Genomic DNA, 19,075 nt, shown 5'->3' on the forward strand with positions numbered 1-19,075 from the left:
TAAGACGCTTATATTTTCAATTAAGATGAGATTGTATGATAAAAATATGTAAGTGAATTAAACAAAACAACGTTTCTTTCTAGAAAACGTAAATTTGTGATTGAATTTCTCAATAAGCTTCAATCATATGTTTAAGTATTGATAGAATCCGCTTGGTACAGCTCTGTGATAAATCTCATACTTTATTTCAGCAGCTTTCGGATGGTTTTTAACCAACCTCAAAAAAGAAGGGATTCTCAATTCGACTGTATGTTTTTTATTAAAAAAATGCCAGTTTCCACAACTATGTCAATAGTTTGCTAGCAAACTTGGTTTTGTGGTTTAAGTAACAAATAGGCAGATAGATTTTCACGCTTGAATTTTGAATGAAATTTGTATGGTAGTTAAAATATTATGTACTTGTAGTTACATCACAAGAGTAGCATGGAGTCTCTAAAAAAAATAAAACACAGGCAAAACTGCGGGAAAACTACCGATTTACAAAAGCTTACCATAACACAGAAAATTATTTACCCGTAATATACCAGTCCTTTTTTAAAGGCGTATCTAAAAACCTCAGCGGTACACCAAAGCCTTATAATATATTCCTCTGAGTCCCATTCACTCCCATTCCATACATTGCTGGGTGTTTCAGCCCCTCCGGCCTCGCTAATTTCAACGCGTACATGCTAATACCATTCAATAGCCAATTTATAGAGCATTGTTGTTTAAAGATTTACAACCACCATTGTCCCAAACACCACACTAATAATACACTATAAACAACCTAAATTCAACCTTATGTTAATGAGAATAGAGTTGAATTTCTATTGGAAGATGTGTGTCGGTTATGTCAGTAAAGTTTGTAATATAGATTTTCATTACATTAATTCTGTCTGTATCGGGAAAAATCGGACGTTTGTGTTTTAAATTAATTTGTTATTACTGTTTTATGAAGTCAATGCCAGATAATTAAAACTGGTTGCAATATTAGTTCATTAAAGGCGTATGTCGTGATATGATTGTAAACTTTTTGTTATATCCCGGGCGCTCTTTCCGAAAACGATAGTTGTTCTGGTGTTTCTATAGTCTTCTTAGTATAGTGAATAACTTTCTTGTTAGGTTAGGTTATAATTGTTATGCTTTTTAGCAATACTTTCATAGACACTTACACATACCTAATATAACATAACACAACAATAATATGTTATTTTACTTACATATGAATCCAAGGAAATAGTCTGTTACATTAATAAATAAATATTAAAACAGGGACCTTTTGTGGTTCTTTAACAATTAAAACACATAACAATATACTAGAAATGTGAAACAATAATAGATATCTATTTATAATAATAACATAGTTTTTAAAATAAAACAATAGTTGTTTGTTGTTGTTTCTATTAACTTATTTTACTTTTCCTTACACTGGTATTGCACTGATATGCTTGGTTTCCAACTGTTTATCTCAAAACAGTTAAGTTAAAAATAAAATGTAAATATTTCATTGAAAGCTTTTAGATGATCTATCTATACTAAAATTATAAATGGGTAAGTCTATACATCCATCTGTCACAGTTTTTAAGACTAAACTGCTGAGTTGATTTGGATAAAATTTTGCGTGGAGATAGTAGAAGATTGGGATCAAACCGACTAAAAAAAACAGCGGCATCAACCGTAATAGGGGTGTTTTTTAATTTTGGATTGATGATCTCATACAGTAAGGTGACCCGGAAATCGAACCTCAAAACCTCATGATCTCCAGCTGCCTTTAAACTTAGACCACACAGACAGTCAAAAGAAAATAATGGTCGTTTTGAATCATTGTCATAGTTTTCTATTTACTTGTTTACTTGGAAAAGGAAGTAATATCTTTTCAAAAATATGAAATTAGATATTTCACTTGAAGTAAAATATTTAACTTTTGCTAGAGAAACACTAAGTAAGCTTGTCTGCAACTACATACAATAAATACTTAAGACAGTTTGACGACGTCCGGGCGTAGTAAAAATATACATTTTAGTATCTCAGTGATAGGATTTTAATGTTTTGTGAGTAGAAATAACTTTGAAAAACCAGTGAGGTGTGATTTTCTACCACTATTGACTATCAAGTAGCTGTTGAGTAATTTTGTATGAAAAACGGCTTAGCGTCCTCTAACGTATTCTGCAGGAACTATTTATTTAAAAATATCAATCGCGATTCTACACAACTATTGAGTATCGATAATCGGCTAGCTATCGAGAAATATTGTATGACAATTTGATCAGCGCCTCTGACGGGCGTACTAGGAACTATTTTGGCAGTACATTCCAAATGTCAAATTTTTCGATACTCGACAGTACGTACCGACATTAGAGAATCGTGCTAAGGTACTCTATGAACAATCGGACTTGCGCGGATGATCATCGACTCAAACCCGATAGTAGTCATTAGGATGAGTAGATAAGAGTGGAGTTCTGATAGATTTTGATTTGGCATAAAACACATATTAGAATAAATAAATATACAAGAAAAGTTTATAACCCGGATAAAGGATACTCCTTTTCCGGGAAGAACTTCCCTTATAAAAGCTAGTTAAAGAACAAGGATATTGGCAATTCTGTACACTATCGTAATATAAAACGGCAAAGATTATATCTATGGCGCGGTCGTATGTGTATGCTGACTACGAGGGTTCGATTCGCGGGTCGGCCGAAGTACTATAGGTATTTTCTAATAGATATTAGATTATTCTCAATAGTAGTCTGGAGTTTTGTAAAGTGCTAGTTAGATGACAAATGGCGACATATCATTATACCTCTGACTTCACCTTCTTGTATAGCGGGCGTGATATTATGTACTAGCTGACTCGCGCTGCTTCGCTTGCGTCACATAAGAGTTCAAAATTTTCCCCGTTTTTGTAGCATTTTTTACTGGTACTCTGCTCCTATTGGTCGTAGCGTAATGATATATAGCCTATAGAATTCCTCGATAAATGGACTATCTAGCACTGAAGAAGATTTTTTTCAATTCGCACTAGTAGTTCCTGACATGAGCGCGTTCGAACAAACAAACAAACTCTACAATTTTATAATATTAAGTATAGATGTATGTAAAAGAGCAAATTTTGACATTATTTACCCTGAGACGTCTCACGCGGACGAAGTCAACAGCTGTCTTCTCGACACAGGCATGCCTAGTGAGAAGACCACCAGATATTGTACCTACCGTTAAGAATGTACCAGCTTTAGATATAGAAATGATGTGAAGTGTTTATTTTAGAAACTTTTGTATTTGTCTATTGCTGCAATAAATATTTTTTCATTTGTTTTTTCAACTAGAAGTTCATAAAAACGTATACTTAATTCCAAGATCAACACATTCCTAACCTTATTAGAGTACCAGTAATTCCCCATACCGTTTGCTCTGCTTCCCTCGTTAGACGTATGGACTTTCTAACTGGTACGTCCAGTGCACTTTCGCTAGCATGCGTGCACCCGGACCTGCCCATTCGGAGTTTGACAAGTAAATTATTGTTGTTGTTTAGATTTACTTGTAAGGCATGTGTTGTAGCTTTTTTTAGTAGGTTAAAGTAAGCGTAAATTGTACTCTTAATTCCATGAGTGTGTATTTTTTAAGTAGAACGTGTGTACTTTTACTCATAGTATTCTATTTATTTTTTTATTTTTTTTAAAAAACCATTAACAGTCTAATAACTGTCATACTGCAGGGCAAGGGTCTCCTCCCAAACGAGAGGGAGGGGTTAGGCTTTGAGTCCACCACACTGGCCAAATGCAGGTTGGGGACCTTCCCAATCCTTGGGACTTGACTCCGTGGGAGGTGCCAACTTTAACCACTCGTCTATCACTGCTTTTTTTAAGTTCTTAACTTCTCCATTACAGGGATCGGATCAGGCTTCGGCTGTCGTGTCAACAGCATTTGAAGTTCAAATCTGTTGACTCAAAGGAGTTATTATGTCTTAAATACTGTAGTACGGCTGTTAAGTGTCGAATGCGAAGAGTATATGAGTCTTAACTTATCCTAGAAACTGTCTTCGCTGATCCAGTCAGTCTACGACCAAGGCCAGTGTGGCTTGAAACGTCTCAAATGCGTGAACACTATTTATCATATAATGAGTCACACCAATGATTTTTGTTATGAGCATATTTAAAAACTAGGTACTTCAAGGATAAAAAATCTGTTTTTATTTTTTTCGTATCTTCAAAAATGACCGAGATATTAAACGTCAAAGTATGGCCTTCGCGCCAAACTCCGGCGAAGCGGCCGCACGGACGTGTGACGTCATCTCACGACACTGCTATTTCGTCAGTACTTGCCGATACCTACATAGGCTCGTTGTGCTCTCGCGGTTTCGCTTTAAATAATTTGTTTTGCTTATAGGGGACAAACAAAATGGTTAGAAAATATTGTATTGTTCCTATGTGTACTAACTCCAGTGAAAAAATACCCCAAAAATTGTTTTTTTCTGTACCATGTCAACTGTTTTATATTTTTGCAAAAGACGCCTAATCTAAAACTTAAGGCCCGGTTCTGATACTGTCAAGCGCAAATGTTAAATAGAAGTTTATTGCCTTTTGAACACTTCCTCAAGATCAAGATGCCATATCATGTTCATACCTACCTAGCAATGAACTTTTACCTAACAGTTGATACTATTTAATAAGCAGTTCAATGACCTCACAGGCGGCGGCGAGCCGAGCGCGGCGGTTGAATTGGCGTTGGTTTTTTGTTTTGAAAAAAGAACCCATGTTTATTAAATCTAATAATATCAAAATTAAAATGTTAGTTTAAAAGTTCTCATTACACACCCAATCATATAAGACTACCTACCTACAGAGTAGATTCATGCGTTCATATGATAGCCATCAACCTGACTAAAGTCAGAGGCAGGGGTGACAACTTTTTTTTTATAATATTATTTTAAAACTATGTTTTCCAAATTTACACTTGGTAGGTACGTAACACTCATTATTTGTAATGCCAGTTCTAACAAACTTTCAATTTTATTGTTAACTACACACAAAAATATTATTAGTAGTATACGAGTTCAACTTTCTTTACCTGGGTCTAGTTGATGATTGTGTGCGTGGCGATCGAGATCGAGGATATCTTATTTTACAAAAAACACGATGATTAAATTTATAACACATACACATACTCAGACTCTTTAAATATTAAATGCAAATCACTTTTCAAATCAAAACTCCGCATCACCCGCAGTCGAACAAGCGTGTCTGTTGCGTCGTGACGTCAGCACATAGCGCGCGAAGCACCGCAAATTTAAAAAAGCAGTGAAACTTTATAACGCTGTAACTTCGGTAATTTTGATCCGATTTTGATAAAACAAAAACTATTATTATCAGCATAAGTACACAAATTAAATGCAGTATGTTTAATAGTCATATTTTGATGTGCTGGTGTGACTCATTGTCAAAGCTCGTAAACACTTCACTCCGATTTAAAAACTATAAAAAGTAGCGCTAGTGTGTTCTTACCGCTCGTTTAAACCGTTATTCTAAATAAATAGTATCCAAATGTCTTCTAATATCTTCCAAATATTGTGCCCTACTGTTCAATACATTTCTTTAACAGAAATAGCTAAAAATCTAGCACAAATTCTTCAAACATATTATCGAATCATCAAAATAAAACGTGACGATCTAGTAAACAAACTGTAAGTGCTATTAAGATCTGGTTTAACAAGATTATAAGGTGATATAGCTATAATTCGCTGTTGGATATAACTCGTGATGATTTGTACACCACAGCGTAGAAAAACAGTATGTCAATAACAGCACATTCTCTACCACTATCGACTACCAACAACCGGCTAGCTATAGAAAAAATTTGCATGACAAACGGTTCAGCGCCTCTAACGGGTGTCGTAGGAACTATTTTTGCAGTACAATTTAAATGTCAAACTTTCGATACTCGAAAGTACCGACTGTACAGAATTGCGCTTCAGTATACGACGTACATGCATAACGCTTTTTCCCAATGAAGCTGACGGAGACTAAAGAACGCCACATCCTTACAAACTTGTTTTAAAATAAGAAGCTTCTAGTGAACTTTTATTTTTAAGTATATTATGTAATGAATGCTTAGGAATAACTTGCCAACTTGATAAAGTCTTTGTGAAATTGCACGGCTCCCTATTCAGTACAAATTTAGCAAAATACTAATAAATCAGACGCCAGTTTAAAATTACCCTATTCGCCTCATACTTTCGTTCTTAAAGGCATAATTATAGTATCCGAATTAAAAACAAGCTATCATACTCCATTAAACATTAAAACAACTACCAAAAAGCCTCTTTCGAACAAACCACATTCCATACGAATTAATGGAAGAGCATCAAAATTGACAAACATAACACATATTAATAAAAGCAAGCGAATAAAAACAATTTAAAAATGAATACTGCAGTGACGCCGGCAAAAAGTGTGCTCCATTATTTTACCGAGAGACATAATTAATGTGGTCGTGCTTTCCTGATATGTGGACACAGTGTAGTTTAAAGAACTGCAAAATAAGTAAATAAAAAGTGAAAAACTTGTGAGAAAAGTTTTTAAATAATTGCGATTTTAGCTTGAGCTCAAACCTTGTGTAAAAATATTTCACTGACTCGTTCAAACCTCTTGAAAACGTAATGAGAGTATGAATTCTAATTTTTTCAATAGAACATTATAACATCAGACTTGCAAAAGAAAACTTATAGTACTACGAAATTAAGTAACGCACAATTTTAAGGAATAACTATTCGGTGCTTATCTTAAACAATAAAAACCTGTCACCAGTTTTGGCTTGTTGCCTCAAGGCATTGCACAAAATTTATATATGTACATTGTTCGCTAAATTCACGAAACCATTTCTTAAAGCAACAAGATTATTATTTAACTACAGCAACATATTTTTCAAATTTTTGGAAAAATGTGTGACAAACGATTTATCGAAAAGTTCCGTAAATAACCATATTAAGGTTGTTAACTTACTTATTGACCTTAATAAATAAAACTTCCAAAAAGTTTTTTTTTGACAAAATAATAAAATTTAAACATCAAACCGAACGGCAGAACCATATTGACCTACTGTAAACTCTACTCTGCGTCACAGAGTAATAAAAATCCAGATTATACAGGCTGGCGTAGATAAATTCCAGTTTATTACAATCCCCCTGTATAAATAAGCGCTTCCTAGTTATAAACATTTTTCATAAAGGCTGTTCAAATTACGTTATCTATGAAATGATATTCTCAGAAATATGCACTCGGGATTTTTGCATTTGTGTAGTTGGAACTGAGTTTATTTCACTATATTTTTACTTTTATTTGTTAAATATGAGAAAAGTATATGTCTATACGAATCTATACTAATATTATAAGGCTGAAGAGTTTGTTTGTTTTTTTGAACGCGCTAATCTCAGGAACTACTGGTCCGATTTGAAAAATTCTTTCAGTGATAGATAGTCCATTTATCGAGGAAGGCTATATAACATCGCGCTACGGCCATTAGGAGCGGAGTAGCAACGAAAATGTTACAACAAGGGGGAAAATTATGATCCATTCTCTCTTCGGTGACGCAAGCGAAGTTGCGCGGGTCAGCTAGTTAATAATATATGGTAAAACTTACTGTAATATTATAGTTTTTGCTACACTAATATTTATGCACCCGAGCGATTATTCAATTGATATCGTAGGTCTTCAGTAATACATTCATTCATCATAATTATGTATAATATACTGACTTACAGAGAAAAACCTATACCAACATTGATTTAATAATAATATTTATTCTAGTATTTATTGTATTCTACAAGAAAATAATAATCCCATTGACCATTTCTATATCTATTATTATATCTTTTGTTTTGAGGGCATAAAAGTAACAAACCATAATATCTAAACGGATTTGAATGACAAGATAATTTATATTAAGTAAATAAAGAAAAACACAAATAGGTTATCGTAACCTTACACATTTTCCCCGCGTTTATGATCTGTTTTGCATCGTTGTATTGCGCAATAGTTTAAAAACGATTGAGAATTAGAAGCTTCCAGGGATCATAGTGAGTGCCTCTTATAAATAACAGTCTTATACACATAATATAGGAACGAGGTGTGACTCAGTACATAAACCGTCTCTAAGTTCTGCTTTATTATAATATACATAAAGTATTGCCTTTTTCCTACACTTTTAAAATTGATTAAAATTAAAAACCAACGAGTTTACACTAAGTTTAAGTAGTAATATTGGTAAGATAAATAATATCTAAGTAGTAACATAAAACCTGTATATTACCAAGAACAAACGCCTCCACATCTTTAAGTATAAAAAAGGAAAACAGTAATATATCGTGTGAAAAGCCTCAAGTTATTTGTATTTCTTTTATGTGGAACACCATAAAACATGATAAATGAACGGACCCCCGGGGCGAGGCTAGCATTTGTTACGTATTTTCTGTAATCGTCGTAAAGCCACGTCTGTTTTTTGTTTAGGAGTTAGGCAGAGATTATAAGTAGTTTTTTTTTTTAAACGTCTCCCACTCTAAGAAGTGATCTTGTGTCGCGGAGACTTTTACAAACATACAAACAGCGGCCAAAAGTACAACCAGACTCGGAACAACTATTAAATTTTGTGAATCGCACAAATACTTGTTTCGTGTGGGATTCGAACCTGCGAACTCCCGACGCAATAGTAGTGGCCTGGTGACCTTAACCACTGCGCCACGGACAACATTTTTAGAACCTTCATGATACACTGCTGATAGTTACTGTATTTGTTCTTTGCTCCCTCTGTGGCGCGGTCGGTGGTGAACGCGACTACCACGAGCTGAAAAGTGAGTTTTTCTATTAAAAAATCTAGGAGATTGCCCGGAGTAAGGAAGGCTTCCGTGCTTCAAAGAGCACTAAAAATACACGCACTTGGACACTATAAACAAAACCCTACATAATTGGCCCGCAACAATTAATCACAAGCAGAATTATTTTGTTTTTAAAACCATTAACAAAACTTATTCTCTCATTCCAGAACATCACTTGAAAAAGCTGTACCTAATATGAAATAACAGTCCACAATGGGTAGCGGTCTGAGCAGCGCCGCCAGTCGCAAGTGGTCGCCGCGGAAGACGAAGGAACCTCCTCCTCATGCCGAGTCCTCAAGGGTACTGTTCCTCCTGTATTTGATACACAGGACCTGGAATGTGGTGGTAGACCATGTCGATACGAAGAGCGCAAGGTGGGTTTCACTTTATTATAAACTTTAACAACACTTCAGATTGATTAATGCTCTTAAACCGTAGAATGAATTTTATTGACTTGCCAAAATATTTTAATATCTTACTTAGTGGAAATTAGGGACTGATCGCAGTATATTCTTCTAACAAGGGCATTGGTCCCACAGTCGTTTGGCATAAGGTTGTAAAAAAATTTGAGGTTGTAGAAATAGATGCCATAATATTTTCAACACATTAAAATTGTCTTTTTTTTTAACATACCTTAGCAAATCAGTCATAGCGTCATAAAACAACTGAATGTCTGACTAACCTTAAGTTTTCAACATAGCATTATTGTCCCACCAATGGTGTTACATATTTGTTTCCTTGTACCTTCTTTACCCCTGGTTTCTGAGGAACGTTTAGCGGTACTTTATCTATTCAATAGCATTTAAACTCACAAAAAAAAACGCTATTGAACAGATAAACTACCGCTAAAGGTGCCTCAGAAACCGGACATTAGTCCACAAATCTAACCACCTCATTCATCTGCTTGCAGATGGCGCGGCTCCCACACAGTACCAAGTTCAGGCGAGGGCTTAGCACAGAGGTTCGACTCCGTGAGCCTGGCGGACTCGGACCTCGGATCCTGTTACTCCAACTGCAGTTGTAGCTACTGCCGGCTGAGAGAGTGCGCGCATGATTGTGTCAGGTTTGTTGACAAGTGTTTTTAATTAATTTTATGATGAAGTTACCCAAACATAACTAAATAAAATAATTAATACGAAAATGTTCAATCATTTTAATAGTATACTATTAAAATCTATTTGTTTCTCAATTATTATAACATAAATATATTGTTTTAATGTAATTACTTGAATGAATAAACATGGAATATTTGTTGATACATGAAAATATTAACCTTCTTCGTTTTTTGTTTGCAGGTAAGAAACTGCTATAATGCTTCGGCTGGATTCGAAATACGTCATAAAGATCGGCGACTGAGTTCAGCTACATCAGCTACATACATCTTCATCTACATCTACATTAATACATTTATTTAAACTACAAGCACTAACTAATACGATAACCCAATACTAAAACTAAGTTAATCTCTTAGAGCAACTACAGAAAATTTTAAGATTATGTGTGGCAAATGGCAATGGCAATAAAAGATCTTTCTTTTCTACCAATAGAATACACTAAACTCTACCTACAAAACCAAGTTAATCTCTAAAAGCAAGCAAAGAAAACAAACCACTATCCCTTAAATAAAGAAGGTACATTTAATAAGACTCTACGTCTAAAATCCGGGCTGAACTAAAAAATCCGAGACTACCTCTATTTATTTGGTAGAGCGGTAGAGCCGCACATTAGAACTATTACATCACGAGCTCTACTTTAGTTTTTCGTTCTACCCGCATAAGTTGTAGGGCGTGGTATCTGTTATAGGGGTGAATAATTTGAGCTATAGTGTATGTAGAGTTTCTTTGCTCTAATTGTACAAAGGGAATGTAAAGAAAGTGGGAAAATAGAACTAAAGATTTTTCCTATTTTTTTTTTAATCTTAGGCTTTGTTGAAGCGGAATATAGACGCAAGTTTAAGTAAATGCGATAAAATTAACTGGATTAAATACTAGTACAAATCGGTATTTTACTTTTCGTTCTTAAAAATAACCAGAATAATGCAGTTTTATTAACTACACTTTTTTTAACACCTTAAATAAAAAGTGTAGTTGTGATATAAAACGAAAGAAAGAATAATATAATAATCCTGACTTAATACTTAGTTAATAACTGTTACTCAGATATTTTAAACGTAGTTTATTGGCGCTACTCCGTACCTGATTAATTCCTCACAAAGACCATCTCTACAAAATTTTAAACCTATTTTTTTTCAAAACATTACATACTTTATAGTAAAAGTCATAAACAAAATTCGCTTTCACTGCCTACCCACCTCTAACGAACAAAACAATTAAATTCTTCCCTGAAAGCTCAGTGCTAGCTCGCGTTATCTGCAACTACTGCCATCTGTTGGCGCACTAACACAACTGCAGTGAATTGATCCCTTTTTGTTGAAAGGTTTTTAGCTGTTCGTAAGTTTGTTAGTAACTTTAGTTTTAGAGTGCCTAAGAAAGGTATTGAACCGTTAAGAGTATAGTACTGTTTTAGATAGTGGTTTAGAGGGAAGTTAGATAGATAGCTAATTATTTTAAATTATCCCAATTACACTGAATTTCCGTGCGAAATTTCATCGAAATCGGTTTATCACGTGTCGCATTTATTTTTCAGTAAGGGTTTTTCAGTAACAGCAGTGATAGCCGAGTGGTTTAAGTTGGCACCTCCCACGCAAGTGGTCGCAGGTTCGAATCCGAGGCTACACACCAATGACTTTTCGAAGTTATGTGTGTATTAGAAATAATTATCACTTGCTCTAACGGTGAAAGAAAACATCGTGAGGAAACCTTGCATGCCTAAAATTTCTTTAATACATTTATTGAGGGCATGCAAAGTCCCCAACCCGCACTTGGCCAGCGTGGTGGACTCAAGGCCTAACCCCTCCCCCTCGTTTGGGAGGAGACCCTTGCCCTGCAGTGGGACAGATATGGGTTATTAAAAAAAAAAAGGGTTAAGAGTGGTGTTTTATATAATTACGATGCCAATATCTACGTAGATATTAAAACCTGTAAAATAACTTTAGTGTGAAATGGTATTCATTACACAATTTTACAGAATTACCTTGAGGAGTATTAATAATGAATCAACAGACTATTCTTTACAAATACATATAATAATGATCGTATCTTATATTTCTTATTTTTTCAGAATTCATATAAAAATTATTCTCTGGTCTCTTCCTACCTTCTATAGGAATAGGGCGTGATTTTATGTATGCAATAATGTAAAAATCTTGAATTCTAAAGTTTTTTTTTTCACTACATTTTCCTTAACCGTCAAACCAATTGGTAATAAATTTCACAAAAAACACTCCAGAAAATTATGATCTACTTTTCTCCTTCAAAAAAACACTTAGAACAAACAGATGTTTTGTGAAAAGAAGCCTTAATTCTCAAAGAGGGCTTAAAATATGTTCTATGTTTGCATCAAAGGGATTCCGAGAAACGGTATTACGAAGGTAGGTCCTTGATAGTACATTTTCTTGTAACGGTACGTTTAGTCCAGTCATTATAGTAAGTTCACCTCGGAATTCGAGATACCCAGCTGTAAATCTGTAAATACTTGTATATTGACACCCTAAAAGTTGTCTCAAAACCTACATATGGTAGGGTGTCCGCAACTATAAAATTTCAAGGTCAAAGCTCACAGAAAACCGGTTCTTTGCGCTTTTTTTGTAAATATCTCATTTCCTATGGAATGTTTGCTATTTGTATTCATTATTAACATTGTAAAGTATAAAATTATCTACAAATTTTGTTTGAAAACATTTTTTTTACGGTGAACCATTTTCGAAGTAGAGGGAGAATTTTTCAAATCGGATCAGTAGTTCCTGAGATTAGCGCGTTCAAACAAACAAACTCTTCAGCTTTATAATATTAGTATAGATATTAAAGCTGATTGTTGTAACTTTTCCATGACTGTTTAATCGTTATTACAAAACCCGTTGCTTTTTTAACATTTTGCCATAAAAGATTTGCTAGATTAACTAATTGTCTACTTAATACGTACACACCAAAATACATCTGTTTTAAACACACTATCAAGGAAAACTATACCTAATACAAAATGGAGATGACATGTTAAGCAGACAATATGTTACAAGCAAATGTTCTAGTGAGCGCACACCTTACATTGTATTTTTTCGAGGCTCTCGTGTTTTTCAATAATGCTCTTTTACTTGTGAATAAGATATTTAAGTATAACTTTGGCATTATTAGAGTTCATTCTACAAATATTTTTGATAAAACCACAAAACACTTGCCTTACCAGCTTCTGATAGCTGAAGTTTTCATTAGGTATTATAGCAGTGAGCCGGTCTTTTGCATTAATTTCACTTTGTTCGTGTTGTCCAATCTATACTAATATTATAAAGCTGAAGAGTTTGTTTGTTTGATTGTTTGTTTGTTTGTTTATTTGTTCAAACGCGGTAATCTCGGGAACTACTGGTCCGATTTGAAAAAATATTTCAGTGTTAGATAGCCTATCTATCGAGGAAGGCTATAGGCTATATAACATCACGCTACAGTCATTAGGAGCGGAGTAGCAACGACAAATGTTACAAAAACGGGGAAAATTTTGACTCATTCTCTTAGTAGACGCAAGCGAAGTTGTGCGGGTCAGCTAGTTTGATTTATAAATTCCAGTTACAGTTAATTGGTTTGTACGATAATTCGCTTATTGGATGTTTAAAAAAATTGCATTGAACTTTTTAAGGTCCACAATAGTATTACCTATGTTTAAATATTTATTTTATGTCACAGACATGATTATAGACCACACCACAGGTTTAAGTAAAATAACTCATAAATTACTTTTCTTACGGCCAGAAAAATTGCGTTTATCAATTTTAAGCCATTCGCTGCACAATTAGACATGAAAATTTAGTTTTTCACTACTTAACTGTTCAATATTAACTTTTCTAACTTAAGGAACCTTTAACACCAATATACAGCTCACCCTTAACCAACATTTTTATTAGAAAACAGAGAGAAGTAATCTTTTACGCTTACTTTCGTTCAGGGACAGAGGGATTTAAAATTATTGCTTTAATATGAGGAGCTTTTAGCTTTAATGTTTTCTACAGCTTAGTAGGGAACAAAGTAATCGTGCTGTTGTTTGTTTGAAGTTAAGTGACGACGTTGAGGTATGGAATTGGATGGGTGACCGTGACAATTCTGTGTTTAATGGATCTTTTGAGATTGTGTTTAGAGAACGGAAATAAATTAGGATGCTGTAGAAAATTTAGACTGATCTTACTCCTTTTATACTTTTCAAATATAAAATTGCTTTAGGACTGCAGGGGACTCTGCCTACCCCTATGGCCTACACCCGGGCAAGGAACAGAGGTGGTCAGGTTTCTGCCTACGCTACGGAAAAAAAAGGCGTGATTTTCCACACATAATTACATGTGTATTCTATTACAATTCGTACTTGAGACGCCGTGAGCGAAAGAAAGTATAAATTATACCTATTCAAGAAACCAAAATGTAAATCTCAATCTTTACTTAACATTGTTTATAACGCCACCTAGTGGCAATAGCTTGTACTAGTAAGTATTCAAGTAACAGCTTTTCACTTCTCATACTTTTCACTCACTTGATTTCCAACTGTAGAAGATGGCCGTGTATTCAGACACAAGTTCTCAAGTCGACCGATAGATGGCGTAACTAATACGATTTCCATTCTTTTTACATTAAAATTTATTATTTCATTAAGAGAAAAACATCGTTAGTATTCAATTAAAAAAAAAAACTATTTATCAATAGTTAATAATATTAAGAAGGAAATCCCTGACGTGTTCTTTCCCAATTTCTTTTATAATCTTTTGTCCACTTCCTATTCGGGTACGCCTTTTTATCAAGCCAGATACAACACAAATATAATAATGATTCTATTAGGAACAAACGTTATTAGTCAAACATGGCACATAGATCGACGTTACTCTAGCATTACACTATTAATCACGCTTACTTTCTAACCCGATTACTAATAAATATCTAAGTAATAAAAAACATATAACAGTTAACTTCGTTAGCGTTAAACGATATTCAACACATTTTATTATCACGTAGTGTTATGTACAGTCAGCTACAAAAACTCCTATTTATCATTTACTAGCTGACCCGCGCAACTTCGCTTGCGGCACATAAGAGAGAATGGGTCAAGTATTCCCCGCTTTTGTAACGTTTTTACTGCTGCTCTGCTCTTATTGGTCGTAACGTAATGATATATAGCCTATAGTAGGGTGTTTCATTTTTCTGAAGTTGTGATTTTAATGTGACTTTGCACGGCCTTGGAGTCTCAATGGTACAAACGACATTTCAGTCAAATTTCATTGTGATTGGACAATATTTAAAGGTTGCACACATAGGTGACTTCTATCTTGATATAGCATAATTTCGAATTTTGTACCATATTGTGCTAGTGTGGGTTTTTATTCTATAATTCTTACGTAGGATTATATTTATCGCAGGTTAGTAATCTATTTTAAACATAGGGACTAAAAGAGGTAATTGGTTATTAGAAAAAGTGCCTAACAATGAATTTTTAAGAGCTAGACTTCTTTCAAAAGAGCAAGTATTTTAGTGTTAAATTATCACCGTAAGGAAATGAAACACTCAAATGCCGCTTAATTAACTAGTGCTAAATTCCAAGATGTGTAGACGAAAGCCAATAGTACCCTTGTAAAGAATTCATACATAAGAATTTTAGACAAAGACTCTCCTATTCAAGGATTATTAGAAAAACAACGGGTGATAATGGTTACTTACATTCGAGGTATTCTAAGGGACAAAACCATCCAAGAGAGAACTACAAAGAGTTGTTACAACTCTCACTCCCTTTATTTAGAAGGTTGAGCTAAAATCAACTTCAGTTTCAGAATTCCATCAGGCAAGATAGATGACAAAAGCATAATATATTATTATGCACTTAAAATTGTTCTTTTCGTACATACTTTAACGCGATTCGAAAAGAATGAAGAGTGTAGATGATTTCGTCAGTCTCATATACGTCCGTTTGTGGCACGAGGCACCTGTAAGCCCATGGGCTCCAATGCTTTGACTTACTACATTTATTAAATTCTTAGCCAGACGAAGACAAAACTGCTATTTCAGCGGCCAAAAGACGTCTGACATCTATCAGAAACAAACGTGTGACTGTCTTCTTTTGATGAATGTTTACGTGAAGAAGTGAAGGAAAAGTTGCTTCAAAATTTGGAAATGGTACCCGCAGAACGAAAAGAATTGAAGTGGTTGGAAGGTATAGGATTGGACTTTAAAGAAACTATCGTAAGCGATTTTGTAACCAAATAAAACCATAGTTTTTTCGAGTAGTTTGGAATCCACGATTTACTACGGATCTAAGTAAATGCTCTGAAGGAAATTAATACTGCATAACGAGGAATAGTTCTAATATAAGAAAAGTTTAATGAAACGGTGAAAAACGAGCAACATAACAATTTTTGTTGATGGTAGTCAAAAATCACGGAAAAGCTGTTCACTAAGTGAACTAAAGCTGAGCTACCATCTTTGAAAAATGGTTAAATGGGTATCGTTTATCGTCAGTCACAATGTATATTAATTTTAGTATTCAAAAAATATTATTATTTAGAGTTTTGATTTCTAGTTTTTTAATAAATGTGATGAATATTGATAGTTGAGTATTTTTTCATACATTTTCAAAAGAGACCAAAGTGTGCAACCCCTAAATATTATCCAAACGGCTTGAAATTTGGTATACATACCTTTTACATGACTGAGATCTGAAAGGCGAGCAAAGTCTAGAAAAATAATACATTAAATTTTTTGCCTTAGTAAGTGAAACACCCTAGCCTATAGCCTTCCTCGTAGATGGATTATCTAACACTGAGAGAATTTTTCAAATCGGACCAGTAGTTTCTGAGACTAGCGCGTTCAAACAAACAAACTCTTCAGCTTTATAATATTAGTATAGATTACCAGTGGCATAGTATGATATGGCTAGGCTTCTGCGGCGCATTGGACCCACGAGCTCATGGGGTCCCGAAATTCTGATCAGCATACAATTTCTTTAAAATGTGTCTTGTAGTTTGAATAAATAAAAGTAAATGTTAGTAAGGACTTTAAGGTTTTTTACGTCAAAACTACTCAATATATTTGAATAAAATTTCTTTCTCTGATAGTTCATAATATAAAAAGATACATCTGTAACAGTCATAAGGAGAATATTCTTATTTATACCACAGTGTATTCAAAAAGTGTTATCCTCTTTCAATTTTAAAGGCTTTTGGTGCTGATTGTACATTAGTAAAAACTGACATTTATTTGACGAGAAATCTTGAATAACACAGTATTGTCACATTGTCAACTCTACAACTTTCCCGGGAACCTGTTGCTTATAGTCAGCTTTTAATATAATTTAGTATGTTTTCTTGTTTATATGCGACTATAAATCGATTCTGGTAAGTCATGGTTAATAGTTTGGAATCTCATTCTCATGAGAATCATAGAATATGGTGAACTGGACTTAATTGCCTAATTGACTCTTGTTCTAGAAGTTGTAATTAATTTATTTGACACGTCTCAAAATAAATTATTACTTCTAGTTATGGCAAATTCAAGAATAATGTAACGAAATCCTCCAAGACGAGGACTTTTACAAACCACGGACAAAAAGTACAAGACCCGAAACAACTATTTGTGGATCGCACAAATAAGCACAAATAATTGTTCCGAATCGAACTCACGACCCGACAAGGCATGCGTAACCACTGCGCCAAAGTAACTAACCCCCGTTTTCTGAAGTACATTTAGCGGTAGTTTATCTATTCCTATTGAATTCCTTCCTATTCGGGTACTCCTTTTTATCAAGCCAGATACAACACAAATATAATAATGATTCTATTAGGAACAAACGTTATTAGTCAAACATGGCATAAAAAACGACGTTACTCTACCATTACACTATTAATCACGCTTACTTTCTAACCCGATAATAAATATCTAAGTAATAAAAAACAGATAACAGTTAACTTCGTTAGCGTTAAACGATATTCTACACATTTTATTATCACATAGTGTCATGTACAGTCAGCTACAAAAACTCCTATTTATCATTTACTAGCTGACCCGCGCAACTTCGTTTACGGCACATAAGAGAGAATGGGTCAAATTTTCCCCGTTTTATTTGATTGTTACTCTGCTCCTATTGGTCGTAACGTAATGATATATAGCCTATAGCCTTACTCGATAAATGCACTATCTAACACTGAAAGAATTTTTCAAATCGGACCCGTAGTTCTTGAGATTAGCGCGTTCAAACAAACAAACTCTTCAGCTTTATAATATTAGTATAGATTATAATATTAGTATAGATTACCAGTGGCATAGCTATGATATGGCTAGGCGTCTGCGGCGCATTGGACCCACGAGCTCATGGGGTCCCGAAATTCGGATCAACATACAATTTCTTTAAAATGTGTCTTGTTTCAATAAATAAAAATAAATGATAGTTAAGTAAGGACTTTAAGGTTTTTTTACATCAAAACTACTCAATATATTTAAATAAAATTTCTTTCTCTGATAGTTAATAACATAAAAAGATACTTCTGTAACAATCATAAGGAGAATATTCTTATTTATAACACAGTGTATTCAAAGAGTATCCGCCTTAAGTTTTAAAGGTTTTTGATGCTGATTGTACAATAGTAAAAACTGACTTTTATTTGACGAGAAATCTTGAATAACACAGTATTGTCACATTGTCAACTCTACAACTTTCCCGGGAACGCGTTGGGTAAAGGCATCTTTTAATATAATTTAGTATGTATTCTTGTTTATATGCGACTATAAATCGATTCTGGTAAGTCATGGTTAATAGTTTGGGATTTCATTCTCATGAGAATCATAGCATATGGTGAACTTCGGACTTAATTGCCTAATTGACTCTTGTTCTAGAAGTTGTAATTAATTTATTATACACGTCTCAAAATAAATTATTACTTCTAGTTATGGCAAATTCAAGAATAATGTAACGAAATCCTCCAAGACGAGGACTTTTACAAACAACGGACAAAAAGTACAAGACCCGAAACAACTATTTGTGGATCGCACAAATAAGCACAAATAATTGTTCCGAATCGAACTCACGACCCAACAAGGCGTGCGTAACCACTGCGCCAAAGTAACTAACCCCCGTTTTCTGAAGTACATTTAGCGGTAG

General features: G+C 34.2%; 1 protein-coding gene across 3 annotated transcripts in view; it reads left to right on the forward strand.

Annotated features, from left to right (window-relative positions):
- Positions 1 to 19,075, forward strand: part of mwh (multiple wing hairs) — a 145,619-nt gene that overhangs the window by 19,309 nt on the left and 107,235 nt on the right. For all 3 annotated transcript variants that reach the window (XM_076117061.1, XM_076117063.1, XM_076117062.1), the window contains exons 2-3: positions 9,010 to 9,216; positions 9,753 to 9,905. In XM_076117061.1, coding sequence (XP_075973176.1) covers positions 9,056 to 9,216; positions 9,753 to 9,905 — 314 coding nt within the window. In that variant the 5' untranslated portion in view covers positions 9,010 to 9,055. The remainder of the gene's footprint in view (positions 1 to 9,009; positions 9,217 to 9,752; positions 9,906 to 19,075) is intronic.

This window comes from Anticarsia gemmatalis, chromosome 8, assembly GCF_050436995.1.
Source record: "Anticarsia gemmatalis isolate Benzon Research Colony breed Stoneville strain chromosome 8, ilAntGemm2 primary, whole genome shotgun sequence".
In the NCBI taxonomy this organism is placed as follows: Eukaryota; Metazoa; Arthropoda; class Insecta; order Lepidoptera; family Erebidae; genus Anticarsia; species Anticarsia gemmatalis.